General features: G+C 37.1%; 1 protein-coding gene across 1 annotated transcript in view; it reads left to right on the top strand.

The window, feature by feature from the left end:
• ADGRV1 (adhesion G protein-coupled receptor V1) overlaps positions 1-22,676 on the top strand; it is a 549,332-nt gene that overhangs the window by 29,659 nt on the left and 496,997 nt on the right. Inside the window, exons 4-11 of the mRNA XM_088838471.1 lie at positions 869-964; positions 3,501-3,605; positions 5,317-5,430; positions 7,700-8,265; positions 8,631-8,901; positions 9,506-9,835; positions 17,471-17,647; positions 19,770-19,993. Coding sequence (XP_088694597.1) covers positions 869-964; positions 3,501-3,605; positions 5,317-5,430; positions 7,700-8,265; positions 8,631-8,901; positions 9,506-9,835; positions 17,471-17,647; positions 19,770-19,993 — 1,883 coding nt within the window. The remainder of the gene's footprint in view (positions 1-868; positions 965-3,500; positions 3,606-5,316; positions 5,431-7,699; positions 8,266-8,630; positions 8,902-9,505; positions 9,836-17,470; positions 17,648-19,769; positions 19,994-22,676) is intronic.

Below are 22,676 nucleotides of genomic sequence, written 5' to 3'. Positions count from 1 at the left end.
ACCAGCTGCACAAAGAATGGCCATGACGTCTGAGTTCCAAGGAGAGGGCTACGAAAAGCAGGCCTGGAAATGGGAGTTCCCTGTGCCTTAGAATAAATTTGGAGTGACCTTGGGGAAAATGCTTGACCAGCTAAGGTTTAATCGTCCTTTATGACCTGATCTATTAGGTTGAGGCAATGATGGCTAACACTGCTCTAGTTAATTTTTCTCCAGTGGATTGAAAGTTGTTTTTTTTTTTTTAGAAGAATTGTGTTGGTATGAATAAAATTTTTATGAAATTGGTACTGGAAGCAATCATGTTTTGCTTTTGTAAAAAACTTTTCTCATAATCCTTTATGCTGCTATTAAATATCAATGAAAATGTTGTGGTACACTCTTCCCATACTTATTAGAAAAATTATTGTACTGTTTTAACTTTATTTTGACCTACGACTGATAGAATAACTAATTCTTTAAGTTTTGGCACTTTCTATAGTGTAAGAAGTCATGTTTGAACTGAATTTTATACTGTCATTTAATTCTCTGTTATATTGGGTTACAGAAAAACCTGAAAGAACTTTTTGGCCAACTCAATATTAGTCATGAAATTTAAGTAATTGTAATGTATTACTAGCCAGTAATGATTTAGAATTACAACAATTTATGTTTTAACAGTGATTAATGGTTTTAAAAACTCTTTTGAAGAGTTCTTGTTAGGGACTTCACCATGTTGACTCTTAGTTTGAATATATTTTCTTAGTCTGTGCCTTAAAAACATACTTGCATTTTTATTCATTTTCTGAATGATTACTTAAAGACTGAAATGCTATTAAAATAATTGTTTTCCTCTTGTTTAATGTGTTAATTTATTTTTTGGCTTTTGTTTTAGAAACCTTCAGCAAACGTGAAGCTTGGATGGCCCAGGACTGTTACTGTGACAATATTATCAAATGACAATGCATTTGGGATTATTTCCTTTCATATGGTATGGTTATGATTTGCTTAATCTTGTGATTGCCGGATAATAGTTTATTAAAATTTTGGATAGCTTTTTATGTTACCTAGTATCATCCTGTGTAGACATCATGTATGTGTAAATAAGATTTGCTCAACTTTATCCATATTCCACATTCTGTAAACTGTCCTTTCATTTTATCTCAGATTACTTAGAAGGGAGGAGGCCCGTACAATCATGGTCATCTCTCGCCCTAATCTCTTTCTGCTGATCATTCCAGCTGCTTCACTTGTTCTCTCACTTGGATGTTGTCTTAGTTCAATCTGCTGTAAACAGAGTATCAGTACGTAGACTGGGTGGTTTAATGACAACAGAAATTTATTTCTTACAGTTATGGAGGCTGACAAGTCCAAAATCAGGGCATCAGCAGATTTGGGGTTTGGTGTGGGCCTACTTCCTGGTTCACGGACAGTTCTCTTTTCGCTGTGTTTCCATGTGGTGGAAGGGGCAAGAGAACTCTTGGAGGTCTCTTTTGTAAGAATACTGGTCTCATTCATAATGGTTCTGCCCTCATGACCTACTCCCCTCACAAAGGCCCCAGCTTCCAATAACATCACATTGGAGGTTAGGATTTGAACATGAATTTTGAGGAGGCACGGACATTCCGTCTATAACTGATGTTGTAACTCAGCTCCTTTTGCCTGATATGCCCAACTGCCGCTTAAAAAAAGCATTGTCTGTTAGCCTCCTCTGAAAGTTTGGAGTGATTCGAGACAAGAGAAATACATTGAAAGATCACCGGAAAAAAACCCTATAGTAAGCTTAAATTGAATAGCAGACATTATAGCTCTTAAAAATTCTATAATTATTCCCTACCTGGAGATTTTCATATTAATTAATATTTCTTGAAGGTTAAAGCTCCATGTCATCCCCCTTAGTTTTGCTCAAAAGTTCATTTCTTTCCCTCCCTTATCACTAAATTCGTGTGCCCATGGTCAGTCCTATGTTCAGAGGGTTTTGTCTTTAGAAACAAACGTACTAGGCATGTCCTCTCCCTGATAAAAATCATATTGGGCTCTGAAATAAAAACAGAATTTGTATTAAGTGGAATGATATATTGCAACTACATTCTAGTCTACAGTAAGATTCCTAATGTTTAGAGTCTTTTGAATATGTTACTGATTCTCATTACTAAAAGATGATATGGCGCTCCCCACCTTGTGATCTATATTACAACTTAGGTAGCTCCTTCAGTTGGTGTAATGTATGTCATTTTCTTAGCACCTTAAATTCCCTTTGAAAGAAGGTGAGCTACAGATAGCATGATCTTTAGAGTTGCAGTATCCTTATTAAGAAGGATATGTGGATTACGCCAACATAGTAGACATTTTGTAACCTCCATTATTACAGCATTTACAAAAGTTAATTAATCAAATCACTTCTTTTTGAATGATAGGGAATTATTAGTTAATTATGAATCAGGCTCCCTTAATTGCTTGATTTTTCTCCCCACTGCCTTTACACTCACTCCCAACTGATTATCCCCAACCTCATACTGGTTCGTCTAAAGGTTTCTATCCTTCTTTCTTCTGACATTAAATATCTTAGCCTCGGAATGAATCCTGGTCTCTAGCATTGGTCCCAAGTTCCCAACTGTTGTGGTCTCATGGCTGCCTGGCAGTCTCTGCCTGGGTATCTGCCCTCTGTGATTAAAATTAAACTAAGTAACTAATGAGCTCACAGTCGGTACTATGGTTTCCTTAAAGTACCTAGTTTGACTTTGGTTTCCAGACGGGATGATGATTGTATTGATGATGAAGATGACAGTGATAGTGGTAATAATTATAGCCAACCATTGCTGGCCCTCACTATGTGTCCTGTACTAGGATAAGCACTTAGGCATGGATTATCTCATTGCAGCCTCATCAGAACCCTTTGAGACAGGCATTCCTACCCCTGCTGATGGATGGGGATACTGAGACCTAGGGTCACCTGCTGCCTTGGCTGGCCTGTACCTGGCCACTCACCCCTTCTACCCCGAGTTTCAGCTGGCCATTCCAACACTTTCCAACACTTGAAGTGCTGGCTCTTTCTTCCCCTCAGTGATCATGTCCTGAAAAAAGTCTTTAGCAGCTATCTGTTTTCAGTGGCAAGCCGACTGATGAGGAAGGAACAGTGGTCCAGAGCAAGGCTGAGCCGCAGTCCCAGTGAACTGCCCTGGTCTGGAGGCGCACCTCATTCCTGTGACCTCCTGGGCCCCTGGGAACCTTTGAATTCGTCACCTTTCAATTAGGTAACCTTTAAGATTCCTCAGCAGAACAGCTCGTTGTTGGCAGAAGCAGGGCAAGAACCTCCATCTTTTGCCTGACTAGTTTTATGTTCCCTTTATACTATTATTTGAACCTTCTAAGCCTTATTAGCTACAGTTGATGAAGGCGAGGAGACCCCACATTCTTAAGAGCATGATGTAGATGGATCTGTCTGGAAAATTAGGATTTCTAAGGTAGTAACAGTTTGCACGAGCTCCTGGTTGATCAGCACCTGATGGTCTTTGCTCTCCCAATAGCCTTTCTCAATCACAGTGAGTGAGCCCAGAGGCAGAAATGAATCTGTGCCTCTTACTCTCATCAGAGAAAAAGGAACCTATGGGATGGTGACTGTGACTTTTGAGGTAAGTTTCCTGTGAAATTATTTTAAATGGTAATGCTTAGAACTCATACTAGATCCCTGCAATTTGAAAAAATCAGGGTCCTTGGTGTAATAAACATGACGAAATAGCACTTAATGAAAATGAAATAGAATGCTTTCATCATCTGATAAATGTCATGTTTAATATAACTGTTTTCCTTGCTGCTTGGAATATACTATGCTTCCATGAAACACAACAGATTATTTTAGATACAGGATGATAAACCACAAACTAATAACATTAATTCTATAAAATTCATAGAAGATTTAGGACAGATCTTTTTAAGGATATACAATTTTAAAATGCTCGTGGGTTCCTTAGGGAAGTCGCTCAGTCGTGTCCGACTCTTTGCGACCCTGTGGACTGTAGCCTACCAGGCTTCTCCGTCCATGGGATTCTCCAGGCAAGAATACTGGAGTGGGTTACCATTTCCTTCTCCAGGGGATCTTCCCAACCCAGGGATCGAACCCGGGTCTACCGCATTGGAGGTAGACTCTTTAACCTCTGAGCCACCAGGGAAGCCCTTAGGCTTACATAAAATTAATATGTAGTCTTCCCCATAAACATTCTCCATTTTAAAAAATATACTTAATGGATGGTGGTCCCAGCCATCACATTCCAAAAATTGGAAAAAAATTGGCTGTAGAAATGATAAGGCAACATCAGGTTATAGTGTTTTCAACTCTCTGTGAATGTCTGAAGTTATTTTATTGAGTCTTGAGCCTTTTGTTCTGTTGAAGTGATTACAGCTAACATTTGTGGAGCCCGTAATATTGCTCAGCCCTGGTCTCAGTGCTTTACGCTGATCATTGCTGCGTGTGAACTGTAGCCCTTCCCAGCATGCAGTGTCCCTCATGCCGTTTAAAATGTTTCTTTCCATAGTCTTCACCATTATCCGCCACGCATTTATTTATCTTCATTTGTTCCCTTTCATTAAATGTCAGGTCCTGGTGGGTAGAAAGCTTGCCTTGTTCTCTGCTACATCCTTAAAGAGACTCTGTCTGACCTAAAAGAGGTCAGACTTAATAAATACTTTTTGAAAGGAATATGATTTTAATTAAATATTTACATCTAGCTTGGTAAGTGGACCTTATTTCCTCATTTTAAAGGTGGGGAAACAGCCACACAGGGTTGTTGAAAATACCTCATCCAAGGTTACACCACCAGGGGTAGAACTGGTATTTGATTCCATTACTTAAGAGAATATAATAATTTTGAATGCATTCTGCTGAATAAAAAGTTTTTATAAATTTTTTCCTCAGGCTTAATATTATGGTTGAGAAAAAAGAGAAAACTCTTAGAAACCATATCATTTAATCTGTGTGTGTGCTAAGTTGCTTCAATCGTGTCTAACTCTCTGTGACCCTATGGACTGCAGGGTCCCCACCAGACTTCTGTATCCATAGAATTCTCCAGGGTAGAACAGTGGAATTGAACCTGGGTCTCCCACATTGCAGGCAGACTCTTTCCTCTCTGAGCCCCCAGGCAGCCCTTGTAGTTATAATTATAGGCAAGATCTATAATTATGTTATGGGCCTTGACTCCATTAATTAAAAGGGCAGACTTAATACAGGTTACTGTCATTCTTCTTGCAAAACATTTTCAAGTAAGTTTGCCAGTTTATATCACAATAATGCTTTCTTACTCTAATGAAATGTTTTATGTTTATTGATGGCACTATGTTTCTTTGCAGGTAGAGGGTGGCCCAAATCTACCTGAAGAAGATTTAAGTCCAGTTAAAGGAAATATCACTTTTCCTCCTGGCAAAGCAACAGTAGTTTATAACTTGACAGTACTTGATGATGAGGTAGGATGTGTTAAATGCCTAAAAGGAACAAGGGCTCTCTGTGTTACAGTCCTGTTAGAGAATATTATGTCAAGTATTCACTTGTGTTCAGTATTTGAAATTATTCAAGAGCACAGTCATATATAAAGTAATGTACTGCAGCCAGATATGCCATAACTGTTAATGCCTATTTTGGAATAGATCTTGTTAATATTTACCTTACTTAATTCACATTAAGTTGTATATCTGAAAGGTGATGAACTTGAATGTAACTGACAACCACACTCAATACAAGTATTTCAGCATTTTGTAAACCTTGGTGATTGATTTTGCTAGTCATTGCAGTTTTGAGCAGGTATGGTATTACTTACCCAGCATAAATGTATTACTATGAAAGCAAAGAAAATTCTGTTGCAATTGATATTTATTTGTTTGGATGTTTTAAATGTTCACATTCATAGGAAGGCTTTTGTTATTTTCAGTTTCACAGTGAAGCTACCAAGGATTGAGAAATATGACATGGCTAGTTGAACTGGCAAGGAAAGAGTGAATTTGAACAATATATACAGGGATGTTCCTTATGAGCTAACCAAAAGAAAACATGTCTTTTAATACAATAACCTTAGCAGTAATACCAGAAGAAAAGGGATAGCTGGGAATTTATCCCTCTGCTGCTGCTGCTGCTAAGTCACTTCAGTCGTGTCCGACTCTGTGTGACCCCATAGACGGAAGCCCACCAGGCTCCCTCGTCCCTGGGATTCTCCAGGCAAGAACACTGGAGTGGGTTGCCATTTCCTTCTCCAATGTGTGAAAGTGAAAAGTGAAAGTGAAGTCGCTCAGTCGTGTCCGACCCTTAGTGACCCCACGGACTGCAGCCTACCAGGCTCCTCCACCCATGGGATTTTCTAGGCAAGAGTACTGGAGTGGCTTGCCATTTATCCCTCTATTCTCCCACAAAAAAATCATGAAACTAAATCACAACAAATCCCAAAAAAGATGAATTAGAAGACATTATTAGAAAAGAGTATTTCTAAGATGGCTGGATGGCATCACCGACTCGATGGACGTGAGTTTGAGTAAACTCCAGGAGTTGGTGATGGACAGGGAGGCCTGGCATGCCACGGTTCATGAGGTTGCAAAGAGTCGGACATGACTGAGAGACTGAACTGAACTGATTTCTCTTGAAAAAGTGAAATAATAAAATAGTGCTGATAGCTCTAGCTCACTGGCTGTGAAAGCTAGCAAAAACCATTTGTTTTTAGAACCTGGAACATTGAGCAGGTTATAATTTGGGGGCAGTGATTAATTATACATTTTAATTGTAAGTTTAAAAGACTATAGTTAATAATGTAGTATTCTATACTTCAGAGTTACTGAGAGTAGGGCTTAGGCATTCTCTCCACACATACATGCATAGAATTAACAGGTGATGGATTTGTTAATATCTTGATCTTTGTAATCACAATGTATATGCATATCAAATCATCATATTGTACCCATAAATATATTAGTTATATTTTTTTATTATTCCTCAATAAAGTTTGTAGGAAAAAGATCTTCAATCAAACCATTGCATTTTCTTTTTTGAGATACATAGCTTTACTTTTTATATTTCTATTGATGGAGCTAAAAGTATATATTATTTCACTTTCGTTCATTTATAGTGAAATAAAAATTCAAATAGCACAGTGGAAATTATCCCTGGGATTTCTGTGTAGTTAAAAAAAAAATTTCATTTTAACAGTGTCATCATTTTGCCTAAAGTGACTCTTATAGCTTGTTTTCCAGAGATACATGGTACATATTTTGAAAATCATATGATTGGTATCATGGTTAAATCTTGAGATAGAAGCTGCTTAGAAGTAATAATAACTGACATGATAGAAAAACTAGCAATTTGTATGTGATGTTTATTGTAGTCTACCAAATTCTTAAATATTATTAGACCTTGACTGTTGCTTCTGATCCTGCACACCTGATGAAACTAATAAGAACTTGTTTTTCTGTCAGATCTTTAGTTCTCTAGAGATTGATCAAGGTTGAAAGTCACTATGCTGATACTTCATTTCTTATTCATATCATTGCTTTATCTAAAATATGTTATTTACCTTTGGAAAATCATTTAGTAAATAGACAGTGAACAACCCTGCTTATCTGCTCCTTTCGGTTAAAGGGTTTTTTTTTTTTAATTTCTGTGTAATTGCATTGAAATATAAATGCTTTTTACACATTGTGGTTTGCAGGTGTTTTAGCTATTGATGTTTTGCCATTGCTTGCATTTCTCTGACAGGTACCAGAAAATGATGAAATGTTTTTGATTCAACTGAAAAGTGTAGAAGGAGGAGCTGAGATCAATACCTCCAGGAGCTCAGTTGAGGTCATCATTAAGAAAAATGACAGTCCTGTGAGATTCATTCAGAATGTTTATTTGGTGCCCGAGGAAGACCACATACTCACAATTCCAGTGGTTCGTGGAAAAGATGACAGTGGAAATCTGATTGGATCTGATGACTGTCACGTTTCTATCAGTTATGTTATTATAACTGGGAATTCAACAGCACATGCCCAGCAAAATTTAGACTTCATTGATCTTCAGCCAAACACAACTATTGTTTTTCCACCTTTTATTTATGAATCACACCTGAAATTTCAAATAGTGGATGATGCCATACCAGAGATTGCTGAATCGTTTCAAGTTATGTTACTAAAAGATACTTTATGGGGAGATGCTGTGCTGTTAGGCCCTTCTGTTGTACAAGTCACCATTAAGCCAAATGACAAACCTTACGGTGTCCTCTCGTTCAACAGTGTCTTGTTTGAAAGGACAGTTATAATTGATGAAGATACAACAACAAGGTAGGATTTATTTGAAACCTTGTACTGCTACAGTTATTTTAATATATTACTTCAAGATTTGATATTTGTGGTGTTGATCACAGCGCTGAACTGTTAAGGATATGTGTAATTTCCTTGACCATGGTTTCACTGTTTTCTTTCTTATTTGGGGAGTGATACTTAAAGCACATATTTATATATGCAAGTTAACTCATGTTATGGTAGTTTCCTAGGGCACCTCTTTATACCTACTCCTTCATATTAAAAGCAGTCATTCTTTATGGTTTGGATTCTGCTTACCAGTGGCCAGTGGCCAACCTGATGTTGAAAATGCCCATTTCAGGGGAAATAGAGTGTATTATGTGACCATATCATATTTCTTCCAGATTTGAAGAAATTACAGTGGTTAGAAATGGTGGCACTCACGGAAATGTTTCTGTGAACTGGGTACTGACACGCAATAGCAGTGATCCCTCGCCAGTAACGACAGATATCAGGCCAAGATCTGGAGTTCTCCGTTTTGCACAAGGGCAGATGTTGGCATCAATTCCTCTCATTGTCGTTAATGATGATCTTCCAGAAGAGGCAGAAGCTTACCTACTTCAGATTCTACCTCATACGATACGAGGAGGTGCAGAAGTGAGCGAACCAGCAGAGGTAGATCTCTTGCTACGCTTTGCTTGTAGAAATACTTGTGTGCTCTCGAACAGACAAAAGAATTTGATCAGACATGATATATGTTTAGTTTGATGTGACAGGAGGAGCATGGGTTTTGGAAGTGGTGGTTAATTCCCTTGCTGAAAGTTGTCCCATCTGTAAATAAAAAGTTTGTTCTTAAAAAAAATTCCACAAAGTTTTCAAACGTGTTTTTAATTCATCTTCTTTTTGTTGTTGTTCAGTTGCTAAGTCATACCCGACTCCTTTTGTGACCCCATAGACCGTAGCCTGCCTGTCTCCCCTGTCCGTGGGATTTCCCAGGCAAGAATACTGGAGTAGGTTGCAATTTCCTGCTCTCAACTCAATTGGGATCTTTCCAACTCAGGGATCGAACGTGCATCTCCTGCATTGGCAGGCAGGTTCTTTACGACTGAGCCACCTGGGAAGCCCAATTCCTCTTTTACTCTATTACTTATATGAGTAATCATTTTTAGATATGATACAGAATTACACATTGAAATTCAAAATAGTATAGAAAATAAACAGGTTGGTGATCTCAGATGTGAGAATTCTGCACTTTAACGTTTTATTCCTTTATCTGCAGCTTTTGTTCTACATTCAGGATAGTGATGATGTTTATGGCCTAATAACATTTTTTCCTGTGGAAAACCAGAAGATTGAAAGTAGCCCAGGTGAACGATGTTTATCCTTGAGTCTTACAAGACTGGGAGGAACTAAAGGAGATGTGAAGATATTTTATTCTGCACTTTATATTCCTGCTGGAGCTGTGGACCCTTTACGAGCAAAAGATGACATCTTAAATATATCCAAGAGAAGCAGTCTCATTTTTCCAGAACAGAAAACCCAAGTCACTATAAAATTGCCAATAAGAAATGACGCATTCCTTCAAAATGGGGCCCACTTTTTAGTACAGGTACTTTAATGATTAAAATAATCTCAACTTTGGTTCAGCCACAAGTGTCCTTACCTGAGTGAGAGGGTTAATTAGTCATTATTTTATCCTTATTTATATTTTGGATTCTGTTGCTTACTGCAAGTTATGTAGGGAGTCCAAAGAGAAACTGTCTGCCCATCAGGTGTATAAGGATGAATAAAACAAGGGTTATACTAAGATCAGTGTTTTAATTATGTGATAATAAAAGCAGATCAGACATACTAAGGTCAGTGTTTTAATTATGCGATAATAAAAGCAGATCAGACATACTAAAGTCAGTGTTTTAATTATCCAGTAATAAAAGCAGATCATACATGAAATGTAGGTCAGTATAATTCATGATATAATGGAGTTATTCATAAACTGTGAGTAGGGGAGGGCCGGGAGAGAGCCAGTGAGAGGTCTGTCATTCTTTTGAGTTGATTTGGGAAAATGTGACGTAGGAATTTGGATTGTAGAATAAACACGTTTTTCATGATGGATATTGTAGGGAAGGCATTCAGAAGTGAAAAAAGCAATATGACAGAAAATTGTGTAGATACTTTTGAATAGTATACCAAAAAAATCTGTTAACATAGGTAGAGTCTTTGGACTTTTATTACTTAATAAGAAATAAAGCTGTTATAACATTTTTCTATCTTATTTCTTTTCTTAACTGTTATTAACCAAAGGATTATTTAAACATTTTAAGTTTTTTGTCCATATGGCTTGGCATGCAGAATCTTAGTTCCCTGACCATGGATCAGACCCATGCCCCCTGCACTGGAAGTGTGGAGTCTTAACTGCTGGACCTCTGGGGAAGTCCAGACCAAAGCATTGTTTTTATTAACAAAGTTTGATACGTCTGTACTCACAATACTATAGTTGAATTTTCCATATGGTTGCTATTGATTGATTTTGAAAATTAGAAAGTAATAAAGGGTGCTTATCAAATTTTGATTATGTAACTAAATTTCTATATTTCAAACAAAATCAGATAATATGAATAGAGCAATAAAGAAGGAATGTATAATCTGTTGCCATACATTTTGTTAACTGAAGTATATATGAAATGAAATCTCATATTTCTTCACTTTCTTTGAACCATGGGTTATTTAAATTTATTTCATATTTTTTCCTAGCTTTGTTTTATAGTTTATTATTGCTTTCTCTGGAGTTTCTGACTGCCTTTTATATGCCATTCTTACCAAATTAGGTCTTCCATCCAGCTGTCTCTTTTGTGCAGTTGATAAATTGTATCCAGTTCTTTGTGACCCCATGGACTGCAGTATGCCAGGCTTGCCTGTCCTTCACTATTTCCTGGAGTTGCTCAGATTCACAACCATTGAGTTGATGATGCTATCCAACCATCTCATGCTCTGTTGCCCGCTTCTCCTCCTGCCCTCAGTCTTTGCCAGCATCAGGGTCTTTTCGAATGAGTTGGTTCTTCACATCAGGTGGCCAAAGTATTGGTTTCATTATCAGTCCTTCCAAGCTGTCTTACATGTGTTGAATGCTGAATTTAGCTGTGCCAGCTGCTTTCTCCAACTTGCTTCTCACGTGCTGCTTGTGACTGTTTTACTAACTACTTAATTTTCTTGATTTCTTGCTTCTTATTTCTTGGATTGTGTTTTAGTTTTGTTGTAACATATGTATCCTCAAATACTTGAGCAGAAAAAGTATGTGCCAGGTAAACTTCTTGAACCTTTGAGCTCAGTGAAACTTCATGCATTGATTCCTGGCTTATAGGAATTTCTAGATTAAAATAATTGCTTCTTAAGAACTTGAAAGGTATTATTCTCTTTTAACTTCCAAAGTAGCTGATGAGAAGTTTGAAGAGAATCATTTGCCTTTAGATTAACTTGCTCTTTATCTTTGAAAACTTAAAAAAAAATCTTCTTGGCATTTTGAATTTCTCATGGCTGTGTCATACCTTGCTTAGCAGTTGATGGGTTGGGCCATTTTATTCTGAAGATTTTTTTGTCTTTTTTTTTTGAGCTGGTCTACTCATGCTTGTATGGTTTTTGTGTTAATTGAGGACTCCTCGGGGAGGTGTCTTTGGAGAAGGAAATGGCACCCCACTCTAGTGTTCTTGCCTGGAGAATCCCAGGGACGGGGGAGCTGGTGGGCTGCCGTCTATGGGGTCACACAGAGTCGGACACGACTGAAGTGACTTAGCAGCAGCAGCAGCAGGGGAGGTGTCTAGTGAGTGCTCTGTTAAGGGGTATATGATTTGTCAGTGTGTAGGGATGACTTTTTGCGATATGTCTAGGTACAGGGAGACCTTTTGTCAGTATCCCAAGGCTTTGTCCCTAGTGGTGGGAGATCTGTATTTCATCTTTATTGTTATTACTATTATTCTGTTGTGTCTCCTCATAATGAGTAAATTATTACATGATGCACCCTTCTGTCTATGAGGATAACCCTCTTTTTAGAGTATCCTTGAATTTCTTTTCTGGGGATAATGGGTGAACAGAACATGGTATCATTTATGGTTGTTTCTGTTCCCCCTGCCACTACTAGAGTGGTCTTGTGAGATGAATGGCCAGACAGTGGCGGATCTGAATCTGTGAAGTGAAATTGAGCAAGTGGTCAAACCCATGGTCCAGGCCCTGTTGAGCAAGAAGTTAAGGTAATTAGAATACTGCTGCCAGAGCACATTTAGAGATATACTTAGAAAATTTTAAAAAGCTTTAAGTTTGGCCTTCTGAAAAACATGTCGTAACTTTATTTATTTATGGCTGCACTGGGTTTTAGGATGGGCTTTCCTTGGTGGCTTAGGCGGTAAAAGTGTCTGCCTACAATGCAGGAGACCCAGGTTCGATCCCTGGGTCAGGAATATCCCCTAGAGAAGGCAGTGGCACCCCACTCCAGTACTCTTGCCTGGAAAATCCTTTGGACGGAGGAGCTTGGTAGGCTATAGTCCATGGGGTCCCAAAGAGTTGGACAGGACTGCACGGCTTCACTTTCACTTTCTGCAGGCTTTCTCTAGTTGCGGTGACCGGTTGCTACTCTGTATTTGCGGTGCACAGGCTTCTCATTGTGGTGGCTTCTCTTGTTACTGAGCACAGGCACACAGGCTTCCGTAGTTGCGGTTCCCTGGCTCTACAGCACAGGCTCAATAGTTGTGGCACACAGGCTTGGTTGCCCCATGCCATGTGAGATCTTCCCAGGCCAGGGATCAAATCTGTGTCCTCTGCACTGGCAGGTGGATTCTTATCCACTGGACCACCAGGGGCACTCCTTTGCCTTCTCTGCTGTTGGTGTCCTTTGGATTCAGAGCCTTCTCTTTAGTAGACATTACCTTGGTCAGTTCAGGCTGTTGTAAAGATCGCTACAGACTGGGTCATGGCTTAAACATCAGACATTTACTTTTGTCACTTCTGGAGTCTGGGAGGTATGAGATCAGACTCTTGGGGAGAATCCCCTTCCTGGTTTGCAGAAATGATCTCTTTATGCTGATTGCTCACGTGGTGGAGAGAGAGAGGATCCAAATTCTTTGGTGTTTCTCCTTCTAAGGGCGCAAACATCATCATGAGGGTTCTACTCTTACAACCTGGTTGCCTCCCAAAGGTCCCATCTCCAAATACCATCATATTGGGCGTAAGGGTTTCAACTTATGAACTCTAGGGGTGGGGATACAAGCATTCAATTCATAGCATGTATGTTTAAGGTTTTTTAGTCCCTAGAATCTCAGTATTCACTTCTCCCTTTGTCTCCGATCTTGGCTAGGTCAAAACTCATATGAGAAAGAAATTACTAAAACAAGTGAAATGAAGGAAGGATTTTATACAGTTGATTTTGGTTTCATGGAGGCTTGGAATTCCTGTAATAGTTGCAGTGATGTGACCTGAGAATTGATGAATGATTGATGTCACCCGAGGTTGAGAATTGATGATGCAGACTATTGGTTTTGAATTGTAGAGAACTTTTCTGTTTTCCATTTCTGATTTGTTTTCTTATGCTGCCTCAAAACTAGTTTTTACTGTGGCTAGGAAGGATTCAGGGCAAGAGAAGAAGAGGGTGACAGAGGATGAGATGGTTGGATGGCATACAGACTCAATGGACATGAGTTTGAGAAAACTCTGGGAGATAGTAAAGCACAGGAAGCCTGGCTTGTTGCAGTCCATGGGGTCGCAAAGAGTTGGATGCGACTAAGCAACTGAAGAAAAAGAGACACCCTATATTTATGTCAGTGTTAGTAAACTTTATATTGAACTTTTAGCCTCTGAAAAATCCAATATCTCTATCCACATGGCTGTAGAGAATCCCTATGTAAACAAGTCTATTTAAAATCTTCAACTGGTCAGAATTACTGTAGTGATTTTATTTCAGCCTTCTATATGAACAAGACCAGTGAAAAAGCTGGCTTAAAACTCTGCATTCAAAAAATGAAGATCATAGCATCTGGACCCATAACTTCATGGCAAATAGATGGGGAAACAATGGAAACAGTGACAGACTTTATTTTCTTGGGCTCCAAAATCATTGCAGATGGTGACTGTAGCCATGAAGTTAAAAGACGCTTGCTCCTTGGAAGAAAAGCTATGACAAACCTAGACAGCGTATTACAAAGCAGAGACATTACTTTGTTGACAAAGGTCAAAGCTATTATTTTTCCAGTAGTCATGTGTGGGTGTGAGAGTTGGACTATAAAGAAGGCTGAGTGCTGAAGAATTGATGCTTTTGAACTGTGTTGTTGGAGAAGACTCTTGAGAGTCCCTTGGACTGCAAGGAGATCCAACCAGTCCATCCTCAAGGAAATCAGTCCTGAATATTTGTTGGAAGGACTGATGCTGAAGCTGAAACTCCAATACTTTGACCATCTGATGTGAAGAACTGACTCATTAGAAAAGACCTGGATGCTGGGAAAGATTGAAGGCAGGAGGAGAAGGAGATGACAGAGGACGAGATGGTTGGATGGCATTACCGACTGAGTAGGCATGAGTTTGAGAAAGCTCTGGGAGATAGTGAAGGACAGGTAGGCCTGGCATGCTGTAGTCCATGGGGTCGCAAAGAGTCAGACTCGACTGAGCGACTGAAGGACAAATTTAAACTGACAGAGTTTATTTTTGATAACACTTGAAAAGTAGGGAGAAACTTGAAGAATATCTGAATTTTGGTGATCATGGGTTAGAAATCTGTTTGTACGAATTCCAGACTCAATTTTTATCTATCTCTATATTCAGTTGAATAAGAAAGGTCTTATAGTGCGGACCGTCATTTTAACACTTTAGGAAGAAAGGGCATTATTAGTCACTGACGTAGTTCCTTAAGGTTCAGAACAGCTCTTGGCTCTGGAAGGCTGGTTGGAATTAAAAGGTTGTGTAGTTTGTATAGTACATAATGGATGAGCTACTTTAGAATAGGAGGCATCAGACTCTGCATGGAAATCTGAATGAAACTGAAGAAAGGAGAATCAGAGACATGAGCTTCTTATTCTTTAGTGACCCTCTCAGCTAAATACATTAGTCTGGGATACAGCTTTTGGCAGGCATGGGGTTACTAATGTGCTGTCCCCCTTGCAAACTGTCTGAAAGCAAAGAACGACTATGAATGGAGCAGTTTGATTTAGCAGATGCTTAAGGAACCCAGACAAAAAAGGCTTGGAGACTAGGAAGTAAGCCATGGAAAATTAGCATTTTCCTTTTGACCAGTTCATTTCATGGCCTTCTATATCTTCTTTCTTCTAAGTTTTCAAAAATACTGTGTTTAGAATTAGTTCTGTAACTCTTTTGATAAATTTAAGTAGAATATGAATTTTCTCCTTTTTGAGAAGTTTCGAGGTAAAATATGTTGGTTGTTCTGCCTCTTGATGTTTTCAACAGTGTTATCAGTTTGACTCTCTGAATATGTAGGGATGAGAGTGTTCATTCACAAACTTGTTCTGACTCACATAGAACCAGTGTGTTTTCAAGTCTTTACCTCTAACCAGTGTACACTTTATATGCTGTTCAAATATATATTTTTATGTTTAAATTTTTGTGCTATCTTTAAAGATAAATACATATATATATGTATGTATATTATTTTTCTCTAGAAGAATAACAGTTATGTGGTTTTAACTATTTTCACATTTCATTTATTTTATTAAGTAAATGCAGTATCCTGAAGAACTGAATGTTATTATTTTACTTGATTCAGTCTACATACCAATATTTGGCAAAATTAGTTTGATTTCTTTTTTTTTTTCTTTTACTCAAGTGAAGTGAATATTTACCAATTATGGAACTTTTGGTATTCTTCTCCTGTATATGATTTTCAAAGCAAAGTGTGTTACATTTAAAAAGCATTTACTTTTGCCCTTAAAATGTACACTGTTCATGAGAAAATGTGAATGTATGTGCCGTATCAGTTTAGTTCTTGTCCACCAGTGGAAAACCAACTTCAGTCACCACTGTCTACTGCTGGTTACATAGTGGCTTTGTATCCACATTACAAAGCCTAATAGAGGGCTCTGGAGAGGGAGAGATCCATACTGCTCCATTAAGTTTACAGTTGCTTTTTAACTTAAAATCTCTATGTTTTTCGCAATCCTACAATGACTGTCTATTCCTGCAGTCACGTGAACACTGTGAGGATTGATAAGTTGGGCTTTTGAAAGTTGAAGATTTTGATGTATCAGGATTCGTAGAGAGGTTTTTTTTGTGTGATGTAGGGGTAAATCAATACATTTATTGTGTAGCTGCTATACTTACAGGTCTATGTCATGTTTCAGGAAAATATTGAGAAGGACACAGATCCACGAGAGTTCTGTAGTCCTGTTGGGAAGTATAAGTCTGGAACATGGAAAATGATGATAAGCAAGCAACATGTGAAATTTAAAGTGAATTTCTAAGTTTAGTGAGGGTAGTAGTAGAAGTCAAGGAAGAGATAGAAGAAAGAGGGCTGGAGAATCCAAGGAAATTTTCCTAGGGGAGAGGGATATTTAACTAGTTTTTAAAAGCGAGTGCATTTTGATTTTTGAGATGATGGATGATGGATAGAGGCCCTCCTACATGAGGAAAAACTTTGAAAGTTACAGTGACACATGATGCATTTCTTTAAACATAAAGACATATCAAGTCACATTTGGAGTTGTGAATGGTCTTCTCATAGTGAATCTTCTCTGGCAGAGAGGAGGAGTGAATGATTTGATTGGAGACGTGGTTCAGTGGAAGGGAGGAGGGAGGTGTGGGCAACTTGCTGATACTTGCCTTTAAATCAAGGTAGGTGGGTACAGGCAACAAGGAGGCAAAGTGGTTGGTGGTCCTGGGGAAAACCGTGTAATATGGAGGAGAGATGGTGATTGCTTTTGTGCACATTCTCTCTGTAAGGTGTCTCTGCGACATTTGTGTCATATTCTGTGGCAGTTATAAAGATTTGGAATCTTTAAGGAGAGATCCAGAGATTTTTAGGGAGTGGGTGTGAAATTGTAAGATAAAGATCTCAGGAAGAACCCTGGGAACAATCATAATTGAGAAGCAGAAAGAGGTTAAGAGGCCAGTGCAGGAGGTTGAGTCAGGATGATGAATGAAGGAGATCGAAGTTGCAAGATTATTGGTGGCCTTTACCCACGCTTGTCTTTTCATTCAATCGAGACTTTAAACATTTCTTTTCTTTTCATTTTTTATGGTGTTTTTCTGTTTATTACAGTTGGAAGCTGTGGAGTTGGTGAATATAGTTCCCCCAATCCCACCTATAAGTCCTAGATTTGGGGAAATCCAAAATATTTCTTTAGTGGTTACTCCAGACATTGCAAATGGAGAAATTGGCTTTATTAGCAATCTTCCAATCATTTTGCATGAGCCAGAAGATTTTGCTGCTGAAGTGGTAAGTAGACTTTTTCTTATTGCTGGGGGATATTGAGTTTGAGATAGAGACACTTTTTTTTGAGAGGGAGTCAGGTTAATATAGAGTTAACAGATCTTGAAAAACTTCACCATTTATAGCAAGCCTTCAGTTTGTAATTTGACATAAACTAATTGATGAATGTGTGATTTTTTCATCTTTTTCCATATTTGATAGAATAAAATTAGAATTAATAGCTTATAGGAAAAGAAGGATAGTATGATGAGGCTGTTTTCAGCTAGTGCTTGTGACATTTGATAAAGTAATAGCCCAACACAATTTTTTTTTTTAATTAGCCGAGTCATATGTACCACAAGAATCCTTGACTTTTTCCATTTCCAAGCACTCCTCATGCTTGCCTTGGGCAGGATTGGGGTGGCGTCCTGTGTTTGGTGGTGAAGGTGGTGGTGATAAAGTAGGGGATACCAAATCTTAGGAATTATATATATATATATAATTTTTATATATGAATATTTATGGATACACACACACACTAAAGCATGTTCACATATATGGTACCTCTCCCTGCCTGCCAACTGATTGAATTTTCCTGCTATCTATCTAGAGACCACTCTGACCTTTGACCATGCCATTCCCTGAGCCACAGTCTGTCCCTAAAACCCTCTCAAGTTCTCTCACACTTAGATATTTGATTTAAACTGGTTTGTGGTTCAGGTTAGGAATGTGTATAGAGTTGTTTTTGTTACCAAAGCCTCATGTCAAAATATGGTGACCACAACTTCTTTTGTTTGTATATTTGATTCTGTGAATTGGCAGAGAAGCTCGCTTTTTCAAGATGGTTTTGATTTTTTGTATTTTTCATAATACGCTGTTTTCTTCTAAAACCTCAAAAGCATTCAGTTTGTTCTGCAAGAATGTTTTGTTCTTACTTATCTATCTTACAAAGCTCTACATGTACCATTCCATATTTTTCCCTGGAGGGAAATGAGCTTCTAGGGAAAGTTTTGGTCACCTTGAACCTGTATTCTACCCCTTTTGGGAAACAGCAGAAGTGAGAATTTCCCTTTGTTCTGTTGGTCCTATTTACAGCCTGGCCACGCCCACTCCCTTGGGGTGATTCAAGGGCCCAGCCCTTTCTTGCTTCTTTTTTTTTCCAATCTTTTCTAAGAATCTTACTTTCTTGCTAGTCTCCAGCCTTGACCGTTGCTAGCCAAATTAGGAGAATGGTTAGTGAGGAAAATATCTTCCATGTTTTTCAAGGTGGCCTATGTTAAAGGGCAAAGTGCAGAGGATACCTTTTTTAGGCACTTAAAAAAATTGCATATCTACTGTTAAATGTTTGTTTATATTCTTTGCTTGAAAAAAACTTCATTATGATTTTCAGTGATCCTTTTCTTAGACATTTTGAAAGTGTGCTGGACTCAAATGACACTACCAAATACAATTTGTTTCAGAATTATTATAATAGTTTCTATTTATTTAGTTCATGCTATGGAGAGACACTTTACTTTTCACCAGGAACTTGCAAAATAGGGAACCACTAGCTTCATTTCACATGTAGAAATTGAGGTCAGAAAGGTTAAGTAACTTGTCCATGGAAACTCAGAGCCCTGATTTGAGTATCAGCATTTGTTTGGTTAGAAGCATTTCTTATTCTTACTTGTATTATTATTTTCTTATTTTGTCCTCTGTCACTTTAGGATGCATTTAATGTACTGTGTGCTTCCCAGATTTATTCGCAAAAGCTTATTTTTCAGTTTGTATTGTGATATTAGTTCTTTTTTCAGAGACCCTCTGATGGAGATTTACTCTTTAAATAAATTGTTCTATGTTTTTCACGGTTCTCTGGTTCTTAAAATGAAGTCTTTTTGTTAAGACAAATCTCAGGATAGGCATATTGTTGGGTGGGGGAAATTTAGTAGATAAATTTGACTAGCAAAACCTAGTAAGTAATTAAATCTTATGATTGTCATGCTTAGAAGAAGCTTGTTCATTTGTGCTTTTAATAGCATTTTAATTGTTCGCTTCTGTATGCAGAGTGCCTAAACATTCATTTAGCATGTGTCTGTACTAACTGAAAAGCTTGGGTAGTTTGTGAGCATGTATTTCAGAACAACTTGTTCTGTTTTTTTCTCTTTATAAGGTTTGCATTCCCTTACATCGGGATGGAACTGATGGCCAGGCTACTGTCTACTGGAGTTTGAAGCCCTCTGGCTTTAATTCAAAAGCAGTGACCCTGGACGATATAGGACCCTTTAATGGCTCTGTTGTGTTTTTATCTGGGCAGAGTGACACAACAATCAACATTACTGTCAAAGCTGATGACATTCCGGAAATGAATGAGACAGTCACACTTTCTCTGGACAGGTAATAACGCATTTAGGTAGCATTTAGTGACATGTATATGTTCATGTTCTCTGAAATAATTTTATTTTTTTTCTCCAGGTAAAGTATGGAGAATAATTCTTTTTCCATGTAAAATAAAAAGAAAAAACTAAGTAGATAATGCTCTGCTGACCTGACTTTACTGCTGTTTTATGATGGCTTTTGGTTAGATCATAAATATTGTGATGTAGTGAACTCTTACCCTGATATTTTTGTGAAGAAACGTTATATCGAGAATTTAAGGTATTCAGTTCAGTTCAGTTCAGTTCAGTCGCTCAGTCGTGTCTGACTCTCTGCGACCCCATGAATCACAGCACGCCAGGCCTCCCTGTCCATCACCAACTCCCGGAGTTCACTCATACATCTTAAGTGTAGCTAATATGTTGCTATATTCAAAAAATAGGCAGCAATAAATGCAAAATGTTAGGTTAGGCAAATAGCTCTGCTGGCTTCATTTTCATCAAATAAGAGGATTAGAACTTTTTTGAGTGAGTAAAAAGAAAGTGTTAATATTCATATAATGAAATTTTCTTTTTTATATGAATTTAAATATTAAATAATACTTTTTTCCAAAGACTAAAAAAAAAATACACATTTAAGGGATATTTTTAAGTAATAGTAAGGATTTACTTAACATTTCTCAAGTAAGTGATTTAGATCAAAAAAATACCAGGATCTCTCAAAGAGAATTTTTCAGTAATTCATGAAATTCCAAAAATAAAAAAATATTTTGCTTAATTGGTTTTAATTGAGTTAAAATTAAAACCAGCTAATCTACCATAGGTCTCTAAATTAAAGTTGATACATATTAAGAAGGCTAATGTGTGATTTGAGGACTTTGTAAAATTTTCATTTTAGAAACAATAAAATTCATAGATGAAGTCAGTGGTTCAATAGGTGTTATTTTGTACTATTTTAATCAGGACTGAAGTAGTAATCTTTTTATGTAACCCCTGATCCTTTCCAGATTTTGCTCTCAGACTCATAGGTTTTTCTGTGTTGCTGTATTGTACAAACACATTTAATAAACCTTATGAGTAGTTTTTAATTTTATGTGAAAGAAAAAAATTCAGAATATAGGGAACTAATCTGATGAATGTCTGCTGTTCATTTTGTTTGCTTTCATAACCACATTGTGTTTCTTTTTTAAAAATAAAAATTAAAACAAAACAACAGCAAAATAGGCAAACAAACCCAAAAAAGCAAAAACCAAATACTGTGCGTGTGCATACACACACAGACACACGCATACACACACAGACACCCACATACACACACAGAGTCTAAATACTTACGGTTTAATCTATATTTTACATTACATCTTTTGGAAGAATATTTCATATGATAAGAAATTAGTGAAATGTAATGAAATATAAACTGAAAATTATTATTTTTTCACTTATGTCTTGTTTTTATTTAAGTTAGATTTGAGTGCTTATTAAATCAATGGACTGTCTTAAAAAGAAACTAAAGAAAAATGAACAGCAGTATAAACCAAAGAGGCAGTAATCTGTAGAGATTTTGTTAATTCATTTGAGAATTTCAACTCTGAACTAAATATGTAGCAAGTTCATAAGTGACTATTCATATTCTTTCAAAATAATCATTTTTAACCTTATATAAATCTTTGAAATTAACTAAATATAATTTTAAAGTATTTTTTTCTTTCTCTCTTTCCTGTGGGTTAAGGTAGTACACAAGAAAGTATAAACTACAGAGTAGAGAGTTTCAGAAGTTATTGATTCCTCTCTTTTCAAGTGGAAGAAATTAGTTCAAATTCATACTAAATTTTTTTAGCTCAAGTAGTAACTAGCACATACTTGTGTTATCTACATGTGTGTGAACAAATTACAATTCAGTATTCTACTAAGACATATTGAAATAAATGTGACAGTCAAATCCACAATTTAAAGTAAGGTATTTTGTCAAAACCTCCATCTCAATTTTGCAAATTTTTAATAAAACTAAAAGAATGAATGAATGCCAGTGTGATGATAGTAAGTTACAGTAGAATATTGCAAGAAAGCACTTTATTCTGATACCATTTGTGATTTTCTTTTAATGTAAAATTCAAATGAAAATTTTGTATATTTCTGTTAAATAGAGATAAAAGTTGCCCTAGTACTGAATGATTTATGATGCTTTTAATACCATACTAATTAAAAATATTTTTCAGTTCTCTCCAGATCAGAAACAACTTTATTATGCCAGTTAATTTCAGGAAAATTTGAGACATATGTAGAATATATAACTTCTTATTTATGGTATTACTTGACTTGCAAAGTGAAACACTCGGGACTGTACATTCTGACATGTTTCTCAAGGCTGTTTAAAAATGCAGCACATTGGAAATCTGGAAAAGTGTTTATATTTCCTGATAGAAAGTTATATTTAAGTAATATTTGTCGTAATTAGAAGATACAGTGATATCTTTTGCTTTCTTAAGTGTATTCCTGTGCAAATGATGAAAGATATATATTTCTCTGCTGATAAGAGTTTTTATTCTTTCCAAGAATAACTAGCTTCAGATCTGAGGATGTGGGTTTTTTATTATATTTTTTTGAAACCTAATTAAAACTACTAAGTAATTATAAGTCGGGCTGAATGAAATTTGTTCAGCTGCTGGGGTTTTTTGAGCACGCCCAGTGCTTGGCAGGCTCTAGCG

The sequence above is a fragment of the Moschus berezovskii genome, chromosome 8 (genome assembly GCF_049115385.1).
Source record: "Moschus berezovskii isolate FMDL1 chromosome 8, NW_MosBer_1.0, whole genome shotgun sequence".
NCBI lineage: Eukaryota > Metazoa > Chordata > Mammalia > Artiodactyla > Moschidae > Moschus > Moschus berezovskii.
Note: the sequence above shows the minus strand (reverse complement) of the source record. Positions and strands in the feature narration are given on the sequence as shown.